At 36.3% G+C, this 25,372-nt stretch overlaps 1 protein-coding gene across 1 annotated transcript in view; it reads left to right on the forward strand.

Annotated features, from left to right (window-relative positions):
• CRY1 (cryptochrome circadian regulator 1) overlaps nucleotides 1-25,372 on the forward strand; it is an 82,324-nt gene that overhangs the window by 34,877 nt on the left and 22,075 nt on the right. Inside the window, exon 2 of the mRNA XM_082740570.1 lies at nucleotides 16,939-17,047. Within this exon, the coding sequence (XP_082596696.1) occupies nucleotides 16,939-17,047 (109 nt within the window). The remainder of the gene's footprint in view (nucleotides 1-16,938; nucleotides 17,048-25,372) is intronic.

The following is a 25,372-nucleotide window of genomic DNA, read 5'->3' on the forward strand; positions in this document are numbered from 1 at the left end:
AAGCGGGGGTGAGGGCGGGGGAGTTGCAGAAGGAGAGGGAGAAGCAGGCTCTCCGTTGAGCAGGGAGCCCAGTGTGAGCCTCAATCCCAGGACCCTGGAATCATGATCTGAGTTGAAGGCAGATGCTTAACTGACAGAGCCACCCAGGGGCCCCCAGCATCTCTTAATCTTTTTTTTTTTTTTAATATTTTATTTATTTATTTGAAAGAGATAGAGCTAAAGCATGAGTGGTTTTGGAGTGGGAGAAGCAGGCTCCCAGTGAGCAGGGGGCCCGACATGGGGCTGGATCCCAGGACTCTGGGATTATGACCTGAGGCAAAGGCAGGTGCTTTAACCAACTGAGCCACCCAGGTGCCCCCAGCATCTCTTAATCTTAAATAACCTTACATAACCATGGTACAATTATCAGAATTAAGAAATTGGTATTGGTATTTGTATATTACTGTTAACTAAACTATGGACTATTTGGGGATGCCTGGGTGGCTCAGTTGTTGTATGGTGTATTAATAATAATATATTTGTATGTCTTGTTCTCATTCAGCTTGGAGGCTCTGAGGACTAGAAATCTGGATTTATTTTTTGTGTCCTATGTAGGTGCTCAGATGTTGGTTGTATAAATGAAAGACTATACTTCAGAATATGTGATTCTACATTTTATGTAGAATTATTAGATTGCTAATAATTAACTCTCAAATATCTCTAAAAAGCATAAAAGTTAATGTGAATCTAAATTAGTCTCTTTACCAAATAAGAAATGGTGATCTATTTTGGATTCATTTAGTTTTACTTAATACATTTCTTTAAATAGAGAAAAAGTTCTGTGTGTATTTACATAGCATGCGTCAGGAAAAAGACATTTATTACTTTCAACAGTGAAATCAAGTCTATATGAGATAACGTGTTTGAGGTCCGTGGCTCATAACTCACTTATTAGTAATTAAATCAAACTGATCCCTTTTTTGGTTATTGTCACTGAAAACTTAGGATTTTCAAATTTCGGTTGAATTGTTTCTTCCTACTTCTCCCTTTTTCTGACCCTCTTACCATACTAACCTCTACTCCTTCTCTGTTTGTCCATTTTTGCTTCTCTACCCCATCATTCTTGGCATTTTTGTGTCATGCACTTATACTTTTATTGTGTGTCCTTCTTTTTCCTATATGTCATAGCATCATTACCCCCATTTAATTGCTCTTCCTCCCTCCTTTCCTTTCAGTCATTCTATCCGTCCTTCCTTTTGGGAATATACACATTTATCCCTTGCTTCTATCTATCTAGACTTTATCCCATCCTTTTTCTTTTTCCTTTTCTCTCTAGTCTTCTCTCTGTCCTTCTGTCATTTCATCTGTTCATTCCTAATGAAGGTCCTTTCTTTCATTTTTTTTTTACTTTATCTAATCTTACGACTGTTTGTGTTCTGATGACTTCCAATATTATATCTTCAGCACATACTTGGACTGAAAACTTGGACTCTAGATTTAGTAATCCCACTTCCTTTGCTATTTCAGTTGGTCTTATCATTTTCACCATTAGTACCATTCTTATCTATGCCACCATCATGTCTCCTCTGCAGAAGTATAGTAGCCTCCTAAGTGGTCTCCTATTTCTGCTCTTTGTCTGATGCCTACTTTATACCTACAAGTCCAAGTGATTATTTTAAAAGTTAACTCACATCATGTACCAACCTCTGCTTAAAACCGTTCAAAGGATTTCTATCTTATGCAGAGTAAAAGTCAAAAGAGTCTATGTGATTTGACACTTAGTGCATCCTTAACATCATTTATTGTTTTCTTCTTATTTTCCCTCACCGATTGGCCTCCAAGCATGTTTTTTGTTCCTCAAACAAACACAAGACCTCATGGGTCTGGACCTTAACCCCCTAAGAGTATTCTCTTTTCTCATATATCTGTAGACATCATTTACTCTCTTAAGTGTTTCTCTCTGCACACATGATGTCTTCGTTCTTTCATATAAAAATATATATGAAATACATATATTTGACCATTGGCCAAACCGTAGATAGACCCATGTGACACGTAGTAGGTCATACTTTTAGAAAAAAATATTTTTTCAGCATTATTAGTTTTTTCTTTTTACATATGAATACTGAAATTTTATTAAGTAAAAAGTGAAATACCAATTTTTTCATCTTTACTGAGCTATAACTGTGACATAAGGCTAATCTTTTTCTGAAGGAGAGAAATTTCAAATAGTACTGCTAGGACATAGAAAAGAATTATATGTAGATCTGGGACAGCATGCTTTTGACCTCATGTTGGACAGATTTTATTTAGTTGTATGTAAATCCTTTAAAACCCACAGGTACATTTGATACTTAATTTTGTTCTAACGCGGTAAAGTCACAATGCAGTGGTTTCTAAAATTAGACAAGGAATAATAAGAGTTCTAAATTATAAATAGCTTTGTGTGATATTTGAAGCCAGAGAGGCCTAAGTTACGTAGATTGCATTAGTATAAATTGATTCTAAGAATTAAGTGATTTTTTTACACTTTTAAGCCCTACTATTAATGCAAATAATATTTCTGTGTATTTCTTTTATATTGATAGTATTGATACTCCTATCATCTATAAATAATCATGATTTTGTTTCTTCCCTTCCCCTTCTTTATATCTTTTATCTCTTGCTCTGTTATTTCACTGCTTAGGTCTGCTACCTACAAATTGAATAGAAGTGGTGATAGCTGGCATCTTTGTCTTCTCCCCAACCTAAAAGCAGTGTTTTCAACAATATGATGTTTTCTGTATATTTTTGGATGCCCTCTTTCACGTTAGGGAAGTTACCTTCTAGCCCTAGTTAATTGAGGTTAAATTGAAATTAGTGGCTACTCTTTCTGCATTTGTTCAATTAGTAACATGATTTTTTTTCTTTTATTCTGTGAATGAGGTAAATAGCATTAACTAATTTTTAATATTAAATTAATCATCTTTTAGTATTAAATTAACCACTGAGCACCTGGGTGGCTCAGTGGGTTAAAGCCTCTGACTTTGGCTCGGGTCCTGATCTCGGGTTCCTGGGGTCGAGCTCTGCATCAGGCTCTCTGCTAAGAGGGGAGCCTGCTTCCCCCTCTCTATCTCTTTGCCTGCCTCTCTGCCTGTCAAATAAATAAATAAAAATCTCTAAATAAAAAAAATTAATCACCTTTCTGAAGATTTATGATGTATAACTTTTTTATGTTTTGCTCGATTTGGTTTGCTGATATGATGTTTAGTATCCTTGTGAATGAGTTCGTTTGTAATTTTCCATTTGTACTGTCTTTTTCTAATTTTGGTGTTAAGGTAAATTTAACCTCATAAGATGAGTTGAGGAATGTACCTTTTTTGTATATCCTCTGTATGAGATTAGCATCCTCTATAAAATTAGAGTTTATGTAGCCTTGAAAGTTTGGTCAAATTTATCTGTAAAGCTTATTGGCTCTTGTGTCTTGATTTTAAGATTTTTAACCACTGATTTAGTTTCTTTAATGGCTATAGGACTATTTATGTTTTGGTTTTGCTCTTGAGTTAGTTTTAGTGAGGAATTTATCCATTTCATCTATGTTTTCAAATTTATTGGCATGAAATTGTTGATATTGTCTTATTTTCTGTTTAATCCTGGCAGTATTTTTTATTCTTAATAAAAATGTTTATCTGAGGAGGCATCTGGGTGCTATATAGTCAGTTCAACCACCAACTCTTGGTTTTGGTTCAGGTTGTAATCTCTGGGTTGTGAGGTAGAGCCCCGCATCAGGCTCTGCACTCCTCACAAGTCTGCTTAAGACTCTCTCTCCTTGCGCCCACACTCCGAGATCTCTGTCTCAAATCAATCAGTCAATCAATCAATCTTAAAAATGTGTATGAGATTATATCTCCTTTTTATTATTATTGCTTATTTTGCCTCTTCCCCCTTTTCCCCATAATTATCTTTCAAATAATAAATTTTGGCTTTGTTTTATTAAGTATTTGTATTCTGTTTCTCCTAATTACTGTTCTTTATCATTTCCTTCTTTCTGGGTTTTTGCTTTTGTTTTTGGATTTATTCTGTTTTTCTAACTCAGTTTCCAGTCTTATAATAAAGCATTTAAGCCTGTATATTTTTTTCTAATACCTCTTTTTTGTTTTGCATTCTTCACATTTGAGATATGTTTTCTTCATTATCATTCAGTTGTGGGTATTTTCCAAAATTCATTATGATATTCTTTGTCCCATTAATTGTTTAGAAAAGTGCTTTTTAAATTTTAAGATATAAAAATACCAGTTCTTTCAAATTTGTTAAGTACAGTGTTATGATTTAGTATAGGGTCTATTTTCATAAATGTGCCTTATAAACTTGAATACATATTCTTTGCTTATTGGGTATAGCTGTATTTTGGCTGCTTTATATACTATATCTTTGTTTTTTATTTTGTATAGTTTCAGTTGGATGTGTCTAGATGTAGAGTGTCTGTCTCGGTCTCTTGACTCTCCCTCTTTATATCTCTGCCCATTTCTGCGTGTTCTTTATTTCTATCTTTACTTTTCCTGCCACCTCTTTTCTGCTCTTCATCTCCTACCCCATGTCCCTCTCGTTTTTACCCTGCTTGGGATTCGTGACCTCCTTGAATTGGTACTTTGTAGCAGTTCCAGAAGTTCTTAGTCATCTTAAGGCCCCTCATTCTGTGATTCAGATTAAATTCTTGTTTCCTTGGATATTTTGATTGATTGATTAATTTTTGGTGGAATTTTTTTGTGGAAATTGAAGCATGGGTTTGAATCCAGAGAGGATTTATAATTTCTATTAACAGTTATCCCAGATCACAACCAATCTAGGACCACTTGATTTTTTTATTTTTTATTTTTTATTTTTGAAAGATTTAATTTATTTATTTGACAGAGACACAATGAGAGAAGGAGCATAAGCAGGGGAAGTGGGAGAGGGAGAAACAAGTTCCCGCCAAGCAGGAAGCCCCATACGGGGCTCTATCCCAGGACCCTGGGATCATGACCTAAGCTGAAGGCAGCGGCTTAGCGGCTGAGCCACCCAGGTGCCCCCTGGGACCACGTTGAATGCAATGATTTGCTTGAGGTATTTAGGACCACTTAAATTCCATGAATTGGGTATTGAGATTATGCTTTTGTGGGGCAGGTTGGGCACAGGGTTTTTTTAAAATAAATTTTTGAAAATAACTTCAGATTTGTAGAAAACATTCAAAGATAGTATAGAAAGATCCTCTGTACTCTGTACCCAGTCTCCCCTAATATTAACATCTTACACACTATCTTTTTTTTTTTGCCATTTTTAATTTAAATTCACTTTATTAACATATAATGTATTATTGGTTTCAGAAGTACAGGTCTGTGATTCATTGGTCTTATATAATACTCTGTGTTCATTACATCACATGCCCTTATTAATGTCGGTTACCCAGCTTCCCTATCTCTCCCCCCGCCTTCCCTCTAGCAACCCTGTTGGTTTCTTATGATTAGGAGTCTCTTAATGTTTTGTCTCTCTCTCTGGTTTCGTCTTGTTTTATTTTTTTGTCTCTTCCCCTATGATCCTCTGTTTTGTTTCTTAAATTCCACGTATCAGTGAGGTCATACGATAATTGTCTTTGTCTGATTGGCTTATTTTACTTAGCATAATACCTTCTAGTTCCGTCTGCATCATTGCAAAATGAAAATTTTTGATGGCTGCATAACACACACACACCCCACATCTTCTTTATCCATTCATCTGTTGATGGACATCTAGACTTTTTCCATAGTTTGGCTGTTGTGGACATTGCTGCTATAAACATTTGGGAGCAAGTGCCCCTTTGGATCACCACATTAATATCTTTAGGGTAAATACCTAGTAGTGCAATTGCTGGGTCATAGGGTAGCTCTATTTTCAACTTTTTGAGGAACCTCCATATTGTTTTCCAGAGTGGTTGCACCAGCTTGCATTCCCACTAGCAGTGTTGGGGTTGGGGTTCCCCTTTCTCCACATCCTCACCAATGTCTGTTGTTTTCTGACTTGTTAATTTTAGCCATTCTGACAGATGTGAGGATGTATCTCATTGTGGTTTTGATTTGTATTTCCCTGATACCAAGTGGTATCGAGCACCTTTTCATGTGTCTGTTGGCCATTTGGATATCTTCTTTAGAGAAATGTCTGTTCATGACTTCTGCACATTTCTTGATTGGATTATTTGTTCTTTGGGTGTTGAGTTTGATGAGTACTTTTTTTTTCTTTTTAAGATTTGTATTTGTTTGAGAGAGACAGAGAAAGAGAGAGCACATGAGTGGGGAGGAGAGGGAGAAGCAGACTCCTGCCAAGCAGGGAACCTGATGCTGGACTCTATCCCAGGACCCTGAGATCATGACCTGAGCTGAAGGCAGAGGCTTTAACCCACTGAGCCACACAGGTGCCCCCCTGATAAGTTCTTTTTTTTTTTTTTTCCTAATATTTTATTTATTTATTTGACAGGCAGAGATCACAAGTAGGCAGAGAAGCAGGCGGGGGGCGGGGGGGAAGCAGGCTTCCCGCTGAGCAGAGAGCCCAGTGCAGGGCTTGATCCCAGGACCCTGAGATCATGACCTGAGCTGAAGGCAGAGACTTTAACCCACTGAGCCACACAGGTGCCCCCCCCATAAGTTCTTTATAGATTTTGGATACTATCCCTTTATCTGATATGTCATTTGCGAGTATCTTCTCCCATTCTGTTGGTTATCTTTTGGTTTTGTTGACTATTTCCTTTGCTGTACAGAAGCTTTTTATCTTGATGAAGTCCCAGTAGTTCACTTTTGCCTTTGTTTCTCTTGCTTTTGGAGAGGTGTAGTAAGAAGTTGCTGCTGCCAATGTCAAAGAGGTTGCTGCCAGTATTCTTCTCAAGGATTTTGATGAATCCCTGTCTCACATTTAGGTCTTTCATCCATTTTGAGTCTATTTTTGTGTATTGTGTAAGGAAATGGTCCAGTTTCATTCTTCTGCATGTGACTGTCCAGTTTTCCCAAAACCATTTATTGAGGAAACTGTCGTTTTTCCATTGGATATTCTTTCCTGCTTCATCTTACACCCTATCTTATAAGCATTAACTAACCTCCAGACTTCATTCAGATATCCACTAATTTTTCTTTTCTGTTACAGGATCCCATCCAGATTACCAAATTGCATTTGTCTCCTTAGTCTCCTCTGTCTGTGACAGCTCCTCAAATTTTCCTTGTTTTTAATAGCCTTTTTGATTTTGAGTATGTTTATGTATTTTGTAGACTGGCCCTCAATTTAGATTTGGTGTTTTTCTCATGATTAGACTGGGATATAGGTTTTATGAAAAATCCATAGTGGTAAAGTGTTCTTCTCATCACACCATGTCAGGATGTACGGGTTATCAACACGTTGTGATGTTTGCTCTGATTATGTGGTTAAGGTGGTGTTTGCTGGGTTTCTCCAGTGTAAAGTTACTATTTTATCCCTTTCCATTCAGGAAGGGAGATTTTATTTTCTTTCAATCCAGACTGAGTAAAGATAGGAAAGTTTCCTTGTTGCTCTATGCTGTGACTTGAGATTTAAGCCTTATTTATATATGAACTGTGGGTGGAACTTTCTGAAGCCCAGGCTTCATAGTAAGGGCCTATTATTAGCTTCCTCATTTTGGATGGACCTTGGGCAGCTTTATCTCCTGTCCTCCTCAGCTTGGATTAAACTCAAGGTTTCCAGTGCTCTATAGAAATCTCAAGGCTAAAGCAGACCTTAGTAACCTGCTTACCCTTTTATGATTCCTAACTTTTGGGGAAGTCCAAAGTTTGTTGTAGCTGTTAGTTTGTTGTTAGGTATTTCTGTTAGGGTAGTTTAATTGAGTGTACTGTCAGTGATAGAAGTTGGTAGTTTCCTTGATATTGATTATGAACATATTTTGAAATGTTAATACTGGGTTGAGGGGATAAACATCTTGGTATTAGGAAGTATGATACTTGTAGTCATTTTCCCAACATCCGCCCCCCCCAAACACATACATACAGTTCTTAAGAATTCCTTGATTTAAAGATACTGTTTTCTCTGCTTTGATTGTCCTTTCCTATATTATCAACAACCTGTTGATTCCAAACTCTGCTCAAATGTTTTCTTATACATGCCCTCTCATCCGTCTTATGTCCCCTTTTCCCTGCTCCCACCCACAGAGTTAGTTCTAATGTGCTGCCATAATACACCATTAAGAAATTCACCATGTGGGGCGCCCGGGTGGCTCAGTGGGTTAAGCCGCTGCCTTCGGCTCAGGTCATGATCTAAGGGTCCTGGAATCGAGTCCCGCATCGGGCTCTCTGCTCAGCAGGGAGCCTACTTCCTCCTCTCTCTCTCTCTCTCTCTCTCTGCCTGCCTCTCTGCCTGCTTGTGATCTCTGTCTGTCAAATAAATAAATAAAATCTTTAAAAAAAAAAAAGAAATTCACCATGTGGTACATAGATACCAATATTTGGTTTATGTATTATGGTAGATGTTATTCTGTTTACCGTTCTTTGGTGTCTCTTCCTGCAGGAAGTTTATTTTGTACTTTCAGCTTTCTTGAAGTCTAGCTTGGCCATGTGACCTGCTTTGACCAATTAAATGTGAGAGAAATGCCTTGATCTGCAATCGATGTATAGCATGAGTGAGAAATAACTTTACTTTTTTTAAAGATATATTTATTTGTTTGACACACAGAGAGAGATTGAGTGCACAAGGAGAGGGATCAGCAGGCAGCCCAATGTGGGACTCAATCCCAGACCCCTGGGATCATGACCTGAGCTGAAGGCAGATGCTTAACCAGCTGAGCTACCCAGGTGTCCCATATTACATTTGCTTGTCCATCATCTTGAAGACAAAAAAAAACTCTTTTCTGGCCATCTTTTTTTTTTTTTTTTTTAAGGTTTTTATTTATTTATTTATTTATTCATTTTACAGAGAGAGAGAGAGAGAGAGGGATCACAAGTAGGCAGAGAGACCAACAGGTAGAGGGAGAGGGGGAAGCAGGCTCCCTGCTGAGCAGAAAGCCTGATGCAGGGCTTGATCCCAGGACCCCGGACCATGACCTGAGCCGAAGGCAGAGGCTTAACCCACTGGGCCACCCAGGCGCTCGTGGCCATCTTTTTTATGTCTTTAAAACTGTCAGACTAGTTTCCCTAAAACATTTTAGATTATTATATACCCTGTAGGAAAGTGGCATTATATAGTACAAAGAACATGGGTTTAGGATCAGACATATCCAAATTAAAATTTTTATTGTTTAGCTGAGTTACTTCAGAATATGTCCTTAATGAGTTTTAGATTCATCATTTTTTAAATGAGATAGTTTATTGTAAAGTTACTGGAAATATATGTAAAGTACCTAGTACAGACATTCAGAGAATGTTCATTCTGTTACTATTGGCACAAGTCTTAAAAATCCCTTTCTACTAGTTAAGGAATCAATCCCATTTGCAGTTGTACCCAAATCAATAAGATACCTGGGAATAAAGCTAACCAAAGAGGCAAAAAGCCTGTACTCTGAAAACTGTAAAACACTAATGAAAGAAACTGAAGATGACACAAAGGAATGGAAAGACATTCTATGCTCATGGAATGGAAGAACAAATATTGTTAAAATATCTACACTACCAAAGCAATAATGCAATCCCTATCAAAATACCAACAGCATTTTTCACAGAGCTAGAACAAACAATCTTAAAATTTGTGTGGAAACATAAAAGCCCCTGAATAGCCAAAGCAACCTTGAAAAAGAAAAACAAAGCCAGACACATCACAGTGCTGGAATTCAAGTTATATTACAAAGCTGTACTAATTAAAACAGTCTGGTACTGGGATAAAAATAGATACGTAGATCAGTGGAACAGATAGAAAATTCAGAAATGAGGGGCACCTGGGTGGCTCAGTTGGTTGAGCATCCGCCTTTGGCTCAGGTCACAGTCCCGGAGTCCCGGGATCGAGTCCCGCATCAGGCTCCCAGCTCCATGGGGAGTCTGCTTCTCCCTCTGACCTTCTCACCTCTCATGCTCTCTCTCACTGTCTCTCAAATAAATAAATAAAAATCTTTAAAAAAAAAAAAAGAAAATTCAGAAATGAACATTTAGTCTTTGACAGCAGGAAAGAATATCCAACAGGAAAAAGACCATCTCTTCAACAAATGGTGTTGGGAAAACTGGACAGCAACATGCAAAAGAATGAAACTGCAACACTTTCTTATACAATACACAAAAATAAATTCAAAATGGATTAAAGACCTAAATGTGATACGTGAAACCATAACGGCCCCAGAGGAGCATATGCAGTATCAACCTCTTTAATATTGGCTATAGCAACTTTCTAGATATGTCTCCTGAGGCAAAGGAAATAGAAGCAAAAAATAAACAATTGGGATTTTATCAAAATAAAAAGCTTCTGCAAAGCAAACAGTCAACAAAATAAAAAAATCACCTTGTGGAATGGGAGAAGATAATGGTAAATGACATATCTGATAAAGGGTTGGTATCCAAAATATAGAAGGAACTTATAAAACTCAACACCCAAAACCAAATAATCCAGTTAAAAATGGGTAGAAGACACGAACAGAAATTTTTCCAAAGACAACTTCCAGATGGCCAACAGACACATGAGAAAATGCTCAGTATCACTCATCATCAGGGAACTGCAAATCAAAACTATAAGAAGATACCCTCTCACAACTGTCAGAATGGCTAAGGTCAAAAACACAGGAAACAGCAAGTATTGATGGGGATGTGGAGAAAAGGGGACCCTCTTGCACTCTTAGTGGAAATGCAAACTGGTGCAGCCATTGTGAAAAATAGTACTACCTCAAAATTAAAACTAGAACTACCCTAAAATTCAGCAATTGCACTACTAGGTATTTATCCAGAAAATACAAAAATACTGATTTGAAGGGATACATGCACTTAGATGTTTATAGCGGCATTATCTATATTAGCCAAATTTGGAAGCAGCCCAAGTGCTTATTGACTGATGAATGGATAAAGAAGAAGTGGTATACACACATGTGCATTCATGCATACACACACAATGAAATATTACTCAGCCTTAAAAAGAACAAAATCTTGCCATTTGCAACAGCATGGATGGAGTGAAAGTATTACGCTAATTGAAATAGAGAAAGACAAATACCATATGATTTCACTCATATGTGTAATTGAAGAAACAAAGCAAATAAGCAAAGGGGGGGGAAGAGAGAGGCAAACCCAGAAACTTTTTTTTTTTAAGAAACAATTCTTAACTATAGAGAACAAACTGTTACCAGAAGTGGGGGGGAATGGGGGGATGAGTTAACTAGGTGATACGGATTAAGGAGTGCACTTGTGATAAGCACTGGGTGTTGTATGGAAGTGTTGAGTCACTATATTGTACACCTGAAACTAATGTATGTTAACTAAGTAGAATTTAAATAAAAACTTGAAAGAAATCCCTTTCTCTTGCCTTCATGAATTTGGTATTTATGAATATTTATTTGGTTGTTTGCTAGATAAATATTTTTTGAACTTCTGCTATATGTTATGCATGTCTAGGCACTGGAAAGTGGTAAACGAGATCTAGTCCATCTTTTTTTTTTTTTGGTCAGAGATTGAGAGAGAGAAAAGAGAGCATGTGCATAGGCAGGGGGAATGACAGGCAGAGGGAGAGAGATCTAGTCCCAGTCTTTAAGGAGGTTATAGTCTAAGGGCCAGTAATTCTCCCTCCCTATCTCCAGCTATTAAAATCATACTAATATTGGAAGGCTTCTCCTTTACAATCAGCATCTTTGAAATTTTTGCCTAAATTTTCCCTCATCTCAAAAAGAGAAATCCAGAAATGACTTCTCCCTCTTGATTTTTTAAAGCTATATTAACATTATCCATACAGATCTCTTACCATATATGTTGCATTCTACCTGGCAGGTTCTGTTATAGTCTCATACATCATGTATATTTTTAAATTTCTTTTCTAGATTTTCGGTTCCTTGCGTATTGGACACTCCTGTTACTTGTATCTCTCAAATCAGTGAAATTATGTGAATAATGAATAATATCACTCTTTAGAGGTATTGTAGGAATTTGTGGGTACATTTTTGCTTATCACAATGATTAGAGGGCTCTAGTGGAATTAGTGAAGAGAGACTAAGAATGAAAGACTTGTAGTGCTCAGGATAGTCTCTCAAGATAAATTGTTGTCTTGAGTCCCAGTAACTTTCAAATATTCTATCAGAGGTTTCTTGTAAGTGAAAAACTTCCAATTCTCTGAATCTGGAGCTTAAATCCGTTTTTATATATAAATGCTAGGTATTTCTTATGAAATATATATGTATATTCTTATGAAAGATATATACTGAGATTTCCTATAACATATTTATCACCTTTGTAAAATCAAGGAAAAATTATACTTTGTTTTGTCCAGAATTTTACTAAGTCTTGCTCAACATTACCGAAAGTCATGTTACCAAAGGCAGTACCACTCATGGTGTTTGAGTCACCATTAATACAAATATGTCAGTCTGTTTTTGTAGCTATTGAATTTAAAAAAAATTTTTTTAATTATTTTATTTAATTATTTGATAGGGATCACAAGTAGTTAGGGAAGCAGGCAGAGAGAGAGGAGGAATCGGGGTCCCCGCCGAGCAGAGCGCCCAACGCAGGGCTCGATCCCAGGACTCCGGGATCATGACCCGAGCTGAAGGCAGAGGCCCCAACCCACTGAGCCACCCAAGCGCCCCTGTAGCTATTGAATTTTTAAAACGATTCTGGATGTAGATGTAGGCATCGAATTAATTAACTGTTTTGTCATACTCAGATATTTACATTTGGAAATACATGTTATTTCCTTTTAAAATATAAATGACCTTCCTTTCATTTCTACCATATATTAAAGTAAAGCATTATATTAATGCTTTAAATTTATACACATAAATATGCTACTTTATCTATAAATTTCTTTTTAAATTTTGATTTAAATTTCAGAATTTAGAAGGAGGCACTGCAAAATATTTATTATAAAAAACAACATTGTGGGGCACCTGGATAGCTCAGATAGTTAAGTGTCATGATCCCAGGGACCTGGAATCAAGCCCTGCGTCGGGCTCTCTGTTTCTCTCTTTCCCTCTGTCTCTCCAGGCCTGTGCTCGCTCTCTCTCTCTCTCACTCGCTCTTGCTCACCCTCTATCTCAAATAAATAAAAATCTTTTTTTTTTAAAAAGCAACATTGTGTCATGTTATACATTCACTGATTTATAACCATTAGAGCTTGGCAAAGTAAATTTACTTTAAAAATATACATTTAATTTTTATTGAACATTAAACTATTCTCTTTCTCTCTCTTTTAAGATTTTATGTATTTGAAAGAGAGAGAACATGAGCAGAATGGATGGACAGAGGGAGAGGGAGGGTAGAGCCCAATGACATTGGGCTCCTTTCCAGGACCCCAGGGTCATGACCTGAGCCATCCAAAGGGAGACGCTTAACCAAATGAGCCTCTTTAGAGAAAATGTGTATCACAAAATATTCTGACAATTAGAATAATGATTAAGTTAGATGAAAACACCAAAAATTTGTTATAAACTAGAAAAAAGTATATGTAGACTTTATTCAATTTATAGAGAGACAAAGTGCTATTTATAATTTTAAAATTTTTTAATAAAATGCCATTGACTTGGGCTAATGACTAACATTCTTTACATACTTTCTTTATTATAATTAATATGTCCAGGACTTTAATTTTTAAAATTTGACTCGTTTCATGTAGAGGACAAAAGATTTTTTTTACATGTGTTTTTAATTATTTTAATTTATAGTCTTTAAATTTGTTCTTCAGGATCATTGGTGAATTTTTTTTTAAGAGTTTATTTATTTATTTGACAGAAATCACAAGTAGGCAGAGAGGCAGGCAGAGAGAGAGAGCGGGAAGCAGGCTCCCCGCTGAGCAGAGAGCCCGATGTAGGGCTTGATCCCACCAGGACCCTGGGATCATGACCTGAGCTGAAGGCAGAGGCTTTAACCCGGCTTTGAATGAGCCACCCAGGCACCCCAGCAGTGAATTGTTTTGATTTAGATATTCTAAGTGTATTTTTCATCTTTGAGCATATGATAAGATATATTTTATAAACTAAAGTGCAGAACCAGATGGTTTTATTCTGGTATGATACGTGTTAATTTGCATGCCTTGTTTTCAACAACTGTGGGATTGTGTTGTATCTCATCATTGCCTTTTTTAGACTATTTTATAGACAGAACTAGAAATTCTGGTTATATAAAGCTATTCTAGCACAGGCTGGAAAGTAGGTCATTGTGACGGGGAGTATAGCAAACCACCCACTGGTTGCTATAGTAATGACCTACTTTAAGAAACTATTTCTGTTGATTCATGTTGAAATCATCATTGGAAATGGTATAAGGAAACTCAATGCATGTAATTTTTTTCTAATAACAATAAGTTAGTTATCTCTGGAGGTTTTTTTTTTAAGTCTTTAATATGTTTAAAGTGAAGAAGTATATTTGCTTACTTAGTACTCTTTCTATTTATTTTGAAGTGATGCAATTAGTAATTCAATTAAATAACAGGAAAATTGTGCTTCTACATAGGTAATACAATTATGCAAAGAGATGTGAATTTTACTACTGTGTGGCCTTTAAAAAGTAACCTGTTGCATGTAGTTAATAGTATTATTAACTGAGCCTCCAAATGGGTATAGTAATATGCCATAATAAGAGAAGATCTGAAAATATGTTCTTGTTAAAAATGTACTCTCCAGGGGTGCTTGGGTGGATTATCCTTCCAGGACATTTTAGTTTGGGGTTTTTGTTTTTTTTTTTTCAAAGTTATGTAAAGCTTTATTCTTTTTTTTAATTAATTAATTTGTTTATTTTCAGCATAACAGTATTCATTGTTTTTGCACCACACCCAGTGCTCCATGCAATCCGTGCCCTCTCTAATACCCACCACCTGTTTCCCCCAAGCTCCCACCCCACCGCCCCTTCAAAATCCTCAGATTGTTTTTCAGAGTCCATAGTCTCTCATGGTTCACCTCCCTTTCCAATTTCCCCCAACTGTTTAAATTTAAGAAAACTTAGAGTTGCTAGTTCCTTTAACCTCTTAATTTTTTATCTACTACAGTGTCTAAAAACTCTTGCCAAGCAAATACGTATAACTAGATGTTTCCTAATGAACATTTATCACCATCAATATGATAAATTATTCATAGTTATGGATAATTTTGTAAAATTCAAGTACTTTTGTATTGATACAACAACATCAACAATCCCCCTGCGCCCCCCCCCCAGCCCAAAGTATTTGCATGTTTGTAGCGATAGGTTGGGGTAGGGGTCAGTGTTAGGGTGGTGGCTCGAAACCCAAGCAGAATAGTGATGAGGTGAAATATAAATGTGAAAATAGAAAGGTTTGTTTTCCTATTTTTTTAAAGACAATTGTGCACCTTCGTAAAGGTGATACAATGGGAGATGCCTGGGTGGTTCCTTCCGTTAAGTGTCTTGTCTTTGGTTCAGGTCATGATCCCAGGGTTTTGGGATTGAGTTCTGCATTGGGCTCCTTGCTCACTGCCTGTTTCTCCCTTTGCCTGCTGCTCCGCCCCTACTTGTGCTTTCACTCGCTGTCTCTCTGGCAAATAAAGAAATAGAATCTTTAAAAAAATAAATAAATAAAGGTGATATAATGGGAGTCCTCCTGAGTCCCCACACCCATAGAGATGATGACTCCTAAATGGAAAGAATATCAAACTTGACTAGGTGTACTGATGTCAGTAATAACTCCAACTATAAAAACTAACAAAACTTTCTTGATGAATTTATGGGATCAGAATAAGGAAATGATCTGAACTGAATAGCCTCCTAGAATAATGATGTCTGGTAGAACTTTCTGCAGCAGTAGAGATGTTCACCTATGCTGTCCAGTATGGTAACTAATAGGCACACATGTGACTGTTGAGAGGCCTTGAAATACAGCAAGTATGACTGATAAACTGAATTGTTAATTTTGGCTATATATGCATAGTGGCTACCATATTGGACAGTGCATTTCTGACTCCTCACAAGGAAACACAATCACTATTCTCAGAGAACATATGACTTGTGGAAAAGGCAGACAAATATTTAACCTTAAGATCAGATACATAAAAGAAGCACAGTAAAGAGGAAAAAATCTGTCCAGCTGAAGGGAAGGGAATCTAGATGAAATGTTAGAGAAATTAGCAAGAGGCAGATAGTGAGGTTGGATTTTCTAGGGATGACCTTTCTTTTAGAAATGCTCTTGGAGACTGCTCCATTTCTTCACAATAAAAGATGCACAGTGAGCAGTCTTCTGGTACTGCCTCAGAATTTCCCAACATAACTATCATGGGTAAGCCTTCTTAGTACTTATTTCATTGAAAAAAGTCCACCTGTCTCATGAAATATTTCTTTTTTAATTAACCTGACATTCTCTGCACTCAGAGTTATGCCACATACTTTCATGTGTATTTATTATCAGTTTCCTTGATTAGATAAGAAACTTGAAAATAGGCATGTTTTCTCTCTCATAGATGATTATAGTATCCTTTAGTACTCAAATTCTTAAATTATTCACTTGCTCAGAGTGATTAAATAGGATATTTCCATTTTTTTATTAGAAAAGTGTTCTAGATTTTTCAAGGTTTTTCTGTTTGAACTTGAGTTCATTTCATTTAATTTATATAATTTTGATGCTTACAAATTAAATATTGCTACCATTCATTTACTATTAGTTAATGGAAGTTATTGATTTAATTTAAGAATTTCATTAAAATACTGAGAAACTTGTTTGTTATTAAAAATGGTAAGTATGATTTCTGGAAAGAGTAATTTACAGACCAGTTAGAAATAAGATAACAAGAGGCAATAAAATTATGGGGCTGGCATGTCAATTTTTAGAATGACATGATTTTGTAATACTTTGTATCTTCTAAATATACATGTTTAAAACTTTTAATATTTTTCTCTGTAGATTTTTGCTTCAGTGTCTTGAAGACCTTGATGCCAATCTACGAAAATTAAACTCTCGTTTGTTTGTCATTCGTGGACAGCCAGCAGATGTGTTTCCCAGACTTTTTAAGGTAATCTGAAAAATCTTTGCTTAAAATAATCTTTTTTCAGAGAAGACACATATTTGCTGAGTAAGGTATTTGAGGTAATTTAAAGTATGTGAAATACAAGTATTTTTAAATAAAAATTTCTTTTTTTAATTTAATAAAAGTTCTATATGGTAGAATCAAGACTGCAAAAAAAGTAGTTTGCAATGAAAACTTAAATCTTTCTTCTGCCTTAAATTGCTAGTCCCCCCCCCCAGAAGCAACAATTACTACCTGTTTCTTGTATATGCATTACAAATATTTTTTGCATTAGTAAGAATATATATGTGCATGTATCAATATGTATGTATTTAACACATTATATATATATATATATAATACCTGTAGATCCATCTATATATATAAATTTGCATTTTTGTGTATGTTACCATCCCCCCTTTTAATAATAAAGGTAAGTGCACTATATTCTACACCATCTGTGTCATGCTTTAGTTGCATGGCCATGTATTTTAGAGGTTGTTTCCTACTGCTCCCTCAGTCTTTTAAATGGCTTCGTAGTATTCCATTGTGTAGGTATGCTATGATTTTGTTAACAAGCTTTCTACTGAACATTTGGTCATTTTCCACAGGCCTTTGCTAACACAGATAATGCTGTCAGTGAACATCCCTGTCCAAATACAAATATCTTTGCTCACATGTGCTAGCACATTTGGGGGATAATTCTTAGAAGAAGACTTTTTGGGTCCAAAGGCTATAATGAACAACAAGCTACTAATAATACAAAACTGGAGTTTTGTGGGTTTTTTTTAAAACTTGGTAGAATCTTAAATCTCCTAATCTTATGTCTCCCTTTTTTTTTTCCCAATTGAAAAAATTAGTCCTGGAGAGGTTAAAAGAGTTGACTAAGGTCATATAGCTAGCACATGGAAGTGCTCAGACAGGAAGCTGATTCCTGGTTTTGTCTTTTTTATCCATCTCTTTCTCTTTCCTACTGTTAGAATTCCTAATGTATATCTGCTTTTTTTTTTTGCAGCTATTTGATTCATCAAATTTTTTTTATAGTAATGTTCCTATTTCTAATGCAGAAGAGAATAGTTCCTTTCCTTGAATGAAAATGTTCCCAGTGCTGGGAGTCAAATAACACTACCTAATCTTTTTCACTGGTATTAATGTTCAGGATTTCACTAATGCAACAGTTTTGGCTAGTGAAGATTTACTTTATTAAAGTATGTTTTACTACTATGGCTACTTAGAGTCAGAATTTAACTTTAGGTACATGTAGGAATTCTGAGTAGAAAGCACATTAGAAACAATGGTGTAATAGTTTATCAATAACTAATGAGTGTAAAAGTGTGTGTATCTCTGAATCTATGTGGTATAAGTAAAATGAAGCCTAAGAGAACTTTAGTTGCTTTAAAATAACAAAACTTAAACAACAAGTGTTTTAAGAATATGGAGAAAAAGGAACCCTCTTACACTGTTGGTGGGAATGCAAACTGGTGCAGCCAGCTATGGTAAACTATATGGAAATTCCTCAAAAGTAAAACTAGAACTATCCTATAATCCATTAATTGCACTACTGGGTATTTACACAAAAAATATAAAGCACTAATTCAAAGGCATATATGCACCCCTACATATATAGCAGCATTTTTTACAATAGCCGAAGTATGGAAGAGCCTAAGTGTCCATTGATAGATGAATGGATGGAGAGGTTGTGGTGTCTGTATACAGTGGAATATTATTCAGTCATAAAAAAAGAATGAAATTTTGCCATTTCCAACAACATGGATGGAGCTGGTGAGTATAATGCTAATAAGCAAAGCAAGTGAAAGAGAGACAAATACCAAATGATGTCATTCATATGTGGAATTTAAGAAACAAAATGAATGAGTAAAGGAAAAAAGAGAAAGAGAGGGATCAAAAACAGACTCTTAACTATAGAGAACAAACTTATGGTTACCAGAGGAGGCCTGGGGTAAGGGCATGGGTGAAATAAGTGATGGGGATTAAGGAGTGCCCTTGTGATGAGCAGTGGTGATGTTTAGAATTGTTGAATCACTATATTGTACTCCTGAAACTAATGTAACAGGTATGTTAACTGTAATGGAATTATGACAAAAAAATACAATCACAAAACTTGTAATTACTTGTTTAAAAAAAAAATTGTTTTAAGTCAGCAAATCTTTTATGTTTTTTTGTTTCGAGCTTTCTTTTACCTAAATTAACATTATTGGATTAAACTACCTTCTGCATTTAGGTGCTGTCCCAGTCTTTGTCAGTTAGGCAGAGAAGCAGTGATTTCCACATGGGCCATAAAATACAGATGCATGTAACACATAAAGCATATCAAGTGCTTACCATTTTATTCTGATTTTTCCTTGGGCTACGTACTGTGTAAAATACCACTTATGAAAACTTCCTTTCAGACTCTATACTATGTCTAGAGCCACGGAGGGAATTAATTCCTTTTTTTTATTACATTGGTGTTTTTATTTTTACTTTTTGTCAAAAGGTGCTATATGCATGCGTTTAAAAAAAAGCCTAAAAGGATCTACAATAAAAAGCAGGTCTCCTCCCCACCCCTTCAGCCTCACGCCCCTTTTCCTCTAAGAGAAAAGATTCTTTTGTCGGTAACCCGCTGACTGATTTACATTAATGTCTCTGGTTATCTTATTGTAGTACAGAAAATAGAATTTTTAATACGTGGGTAATTCTGTTTCCCACTTGGGAGGTGAAACTGTTTTAAACCTGATAACAGTGCTTTCGTTGATTGGAGTGGTGAGAGTGGTTCCAGTACTGATAGTCTAGTATATATCTTCTCCTTTCCATAGGACTTCCTTATTCTATTTATATTGAGTAGATTTAGAGATGGGGTCAGAGCATTTTTACTTTTTTGTAAGCACATATTTATATATATGTCTGATAAACTGTTGTTTCTTCTGATGTGTTTTGTTTTATTTTTAAAGATTTTATTTATTTATTTATTAGAGAGAGAGAGAAAGAGTGCACAAGCAGGCAGAGAGGCAGGCAGAGTCAGAGAGAGAAGCAGGCTCTCCACTGAGCAAGGAGCCCGATGCGGGACTCGATCCCATGACCCCGGGATCATGACCTGAGCCGAAGGCAGTGGCTTAACCAACTGAGCCACCCAGGCGCCCTGATGTGTTTTCTGCTTAGAATTTTTCCCAGTTAAATTCTGAGCTTAATATAAGACTTTTTTTTTAAACTTCTTTTTATGTTCTAAACAAATGATAAACTTAGCAGACACTAATGTATGCAAAACTTGGATACAGTATTAATCGTATGAATCTTACATAAATTATTATTATTATGCAGTTAAATCTTGCAGCTTCCACATATGGTAAGCTACCAAGACCATGTACATTCTAGGCCCAGCAGAACCTTTTTATGAAGAGTTTAAACATTAAAACTTTCTCATTATATCCAAGAAACAAGGACTAAAGTCTTTATGGATGGACTCCCTGAAGTGTAACAAAATGTTCTCTAAAGCCACCAATATTTTACATGCATAAAATTTGTATTATGCTTTTTTAGTTATTTTGGATTCTTGCCTTAAAATTTTACAGCACATGTTAGTTTGAATAAGAGAATTTGTTCAACAGATATTGATTGATTGAGTGACTACCATGTACAGGCAGAGTTCAAGGTGGTGGAGTTATACTAGTGAACCAAATAGAAGACATTCCTACCTTGGCAGAGCTTATATGATAGTGGGAAGGAGGCAGATAATAAACAAGTAAATATGCAGTGTCATGCGGTGGTAGGTGCTAAAATGAAGTGTGGGATATTAAATTCCAAGGGGAGGTAAAGGTAATAACTTTATATGGAATCATGGAAGGCTTCACTTCTAAGATGACATATGAGCAAACATGTGAAGGCCTGAGCCATGCAAGTATCTGGGGTGTGATATGTGAATTCACAACATTTTGCACCTTGTTCCATCAAAAGGTTGAGTTTAAATCTGGGTTGGCCATATAACTCATTTTGACCAACTGACAAGAAAGTCATTGAGTCCCAATCCGAAGGTTCAAGCAACTTTGAAGCTTCTGCCTTTGCCCTTTTGGAATGCTTCTTGTGTCATGCAGGGAATGGGGAAATCATGTAGAGATAGAAGACCACTCAGTAGCCTGTACCAAGATCTGAGATGTAGGAGAGAGATTCTCTCAGATCCTCTAGGTCTGGCCAGGCTGTCAACTGATTGCAAACTCTACTCAAATAAAAAAAAATTAATAAACAGTTTGAAATAAAAAAGACTGAAAAGATATACTTTGGAAAGAGTAAGCATAAGGAAGTAGAATTCAAGACAGAATTACCAGAGATTAAGAGTAATCTTACAAGAAAATATAAATATTATAAATGTATATGTGCCAACTAACAGCATAAAAATATGTGAATCTCAAACTGATAAACTGTTATTGATAGAATATACAAAAATTAATAAAGATACAGGTGATATGAATTGCTATCAACCAATTTGGATATACCAATATTTGCAGAACACTACACCCCCAAACTATACATTTTTTTTTATTAATGTATAACGTATTATTAGCCCCAGGGGTACAGGTCTATGAATTGCCAGGTTTACACACTTCACAGCACTCACCGTTGCACATACCCTCCCCAATGTCCATAAACCCCCCACCCTCTCCTTACCACCCCCTCTGCGGGCAGCTCTCAGTTTGTTTTGTGATATTAAGAGTCTCTTATGGTTTGTCTCCCTCCCGATCCCATCTTGTTTCATTTATTCTTTTCCTAACCCCCAAACCCCCATGTTGCATCTCCACTTCCTCATATCAGGGAGATCATATGATATTTGTCTTTCTCTGATGTACTTATTTTGCTAAGCATAATATCCTCTAGTTCCATCCACGTCATCGCAAATGGCAAGATTTCATTTCTTTTGATGGCTGCGTAGTATTCCGTGTGTGTGTGTGTATGTATATGTGTGTGTGTATGTATATGTGTGTGTATGTATATATACATACACACACATATATCTCATTTATCTCACATCTTCTTTATCCATTCATCTGTTGATGAACATCTAGGTTCTTTCCATAGTTTGGCTATTGTGGACATTGCTGCTATAAACATTCGGGTGCATGTGCAACAATAAGCATTCGGATCACTACATTTGTATCTTTAGGATAAATACCCAGTAGTGTAATTTCTGGGTCATAGGGTAGCTCTATTTTCAACTTTTTGAGGAACCTCCATGCTGTTTTCCAGAGTGGCTGCACCAGCTTGCATTCCCACCAAGAGTGTAGGAGGGTTCCCCTTTCTCCGCATCCTTGTCAGAATCTGTCATTTCCTGACTTGTTAATTTTAGCCATTCTGACTTGTGTAAGGTGGTATCTCCTTGTGGTTTTGATTTGTATTTCCCTGATGCCAAGTGATGTAGAGCACTTTTTCATACACATTTTTTTTAACACATATAAAATATTCACCAAGATAGACCGTATGTTCAGCCACATAAGTTATCAATAAATTTCAGAGGCACCTGGAAGGTTCAGTTGGTTAAGCAGCTGCCTTCAGCTCAAGTCATGATCCCAGGGTCCTGGGGTCGAGCCCCACATCAGGCTCCCTGGTTGGTGGAGAGCCTGCTTCTCCCTCTCCCTCTGCCTGCTGCTCTGCTTACTTGGGCTCTCTCTCTCTATCTCTCTGTCAAATAAATAAATAAATCTTTAAAAAAATTTTTTCAAGTTACGGACATCTTACAGAATATTTCCTTTAACTTCAATAAAATTAAAATGAATAGCAAGAGAATTACAAGTATTTATAACTGGTAGTGGAAACTATACAAAAATTTATGGGATTCACAACATACTTCTGTTAAAAAATAGTATTAATATTAGGGTAATTTCTTTAAAATACTAATATTCAACTTGCCATTAAAAAAAATTTATGGGATTCAGCTACAACAGTGCTTAGAGGAAAATTAATAGCTTTCAGTACTTTGTTAGAACTTTTTAAAAAGTAGAACAAGTCAAACCTATAAGTAAGCAGAAGAAAAAAAAATAAACAGGAATAGAAATCAACGAAACAAGGCAGACAAACAATAGAGAATATGAATTGTGATAATCAGTTTATTGTCTCAGCTCTAATCCACACGTCTTAGTCCTGCTTTGTGAGAGTGAAGCTGGATGCTGTTGACATTTCTCCTTTGTCAGCTGGCTTGATACTAGGTTTTGTTGAGAGATGTTCGTGGTGGTTCTCTGCAAAGTCATAGTAGGAAAGAAGGGGCTTTACATATTGGTAGCCTTGTGCTTTTTGCTTTTTTCTTGGCACATTAGCTGGGAATTGTACCCATGCATTGAGGTGTGAATCTCAGTAGAGGATTCTTTTCTTCTAAGTTCTTAATTTCATTGTTTTCTTATTTTCCCTCCGTTTAGTGGTGTTAGCAGCATTCTGCAATTGCTAATTTTGGACACCTTAGATGACAGAAGCCACATATGTAATTCTAAATTTTTTACTGAAAAAAGAAAAAGAAACAGATGAAGTTAATTTTAATAATATATTTTATTTTAAAAAATACATATTTTTATTTAATGCAGTATATAAAAATATTTTCCTTTCAATATAAAATTATTAAAATTTTAAGCTATTTTAACCTCTTTTTAATACGAAGTCTTTGAAATCCAGTGTATATTTTATTCTTACAGCACATCTTTATTCCAACTAGCTACATTTCAAGTGCTCAGAAACCACTTCTGTGGCTAGTGACTACCATACTGGATAGTGTATGTAGCCCAGCATCAGTTTACCTATCCAATCTCTCACCTGAGCCTGTGAGGCCCTGTACTTAAAAGATGAACCCAGTCTGCCTCTCCTGTTCATTCCCGGTTTTGCTTGGTTTTACATTTGGAGGGGAGTTCTTAAGTACAGGACCTTGTCTTCTCCCATCCCCTAGCCTCACAAAACAGTATTTTAAGTACCTGAGATCTAGACACTCCCAAGCTGAGCCCCCCTCTCTCACCTTCGGCTGGCCACTTGAGTACAAGACTGAAGCTTCACTGCAAATTCGACTCTGGAAAAGAATTTTCCTGCAAGTTTCTGGTGGAGGGGGGGCACTACACATTCCCTCCTCAGGAAGGGTCGAGCCTCACCTAGGAAGTGGATTCCAGCTGCTCAATAAGAGACACTTTAGCCTTTGGGATCAAACCAGGAATCTAAATCTAATTGTCAAACTGATGGCCAACCCCCAAGATAATTGGTTTTTCTGAAAAACTAGTTTCTTCACCGGATCTTAGCCAAAAGGCCAAGAAACGATATCTGAAAAACTAGTTTTTTCATCCAAGTCCATCCCTCCATTAACTCAACAATTCTGACTCATGCTGATCCCAAGTTTTTTAATGCTGAATATTAACATTGAGCATTAATCATCTTGTCAAGCAAAGGGCCTTTTCTACAACCTAGTCCATCTCGTTTCTGGTACTACCTGAGCTGGACAGAATTCTAGCTCATGGTTGCTAGAAAAGTTAAGCCTAGGCCTCTGATCACAGGAGCAGATGGCCTCGGTCCTGCTCAGTCTAGGCCTAAATAAAAGAAATCTCATTATTGCAACTCATTTTCTAGTTTCCTTTCTCACATCCTGTACACAGGTAGTATTTTCAATGTGAATCCAAAGCTTGTCTGGGTCTCTGAAAAGATTTTTTTTTTTCCTTTTAGGTCCTTTACATTGTGATAATGCTGTATTTAAAGAGAATATTTAAATGCTAATAATTCTTTACATTAGATTTTACCTGTTCAGATTGCTGATGCGGTTTCTGTTTCCTGACTGAACCCCGATTGATTCAGTCAGCAAAGCCAAAAGCTGGGTCTTCGAAAAGATTTGATAAACTGCTAGCAATATTGATTCACACCTCAATGCATGGGTTCTCCTGCCAGGGTAAAAAGGGAAAAAATCACTTTTATCCAGAATAAAAAGCGGGATATTACTAGAGAGTCTCCAAATTTTTAAAAGCGTAATAAAATATGTTATAAATATCATGCTAATAAATTATTCAACTAAAATGAAAGTTTTCTTAAGTACAAGTTATAGGGGTGCCTGGGTGGCTCAGTGGGTTAAGCTGCTGCCTTCGGCTCAGGTCATGATCTCAGGGTCCTGGGATCAAGTCTCGCTTCGGGCTCTCTGCTCAGCAGGGAGTCTGCTTCCCTATCTCTCTCTCTCTGGCTGCCTCTCCATCTACTTGTGATTTCTCTCTGTCAAATTAATAAATTTAAAAAAATCTTAAAAAAAAAAAGTACAAGTTATAAAATTCTCAAAAGAAAAGAAAAATGTGAATAGCCCTATATCTCTTAAAGAAACTGAATTTATGATTGAAA

The sequence above is a fragment of the Mustela nivalis genome (assembly GCF_964662115.1).
Source record: "Mustela nivalis genome assembly, chromosome: 7".
NCBI classification, from domain to species: domain Eukaryota; kingdom Metazoa; phylum Chordata; class Mammalia; order Carnivora; family Mustelidae; genus Mustela; species Mustela nivalis.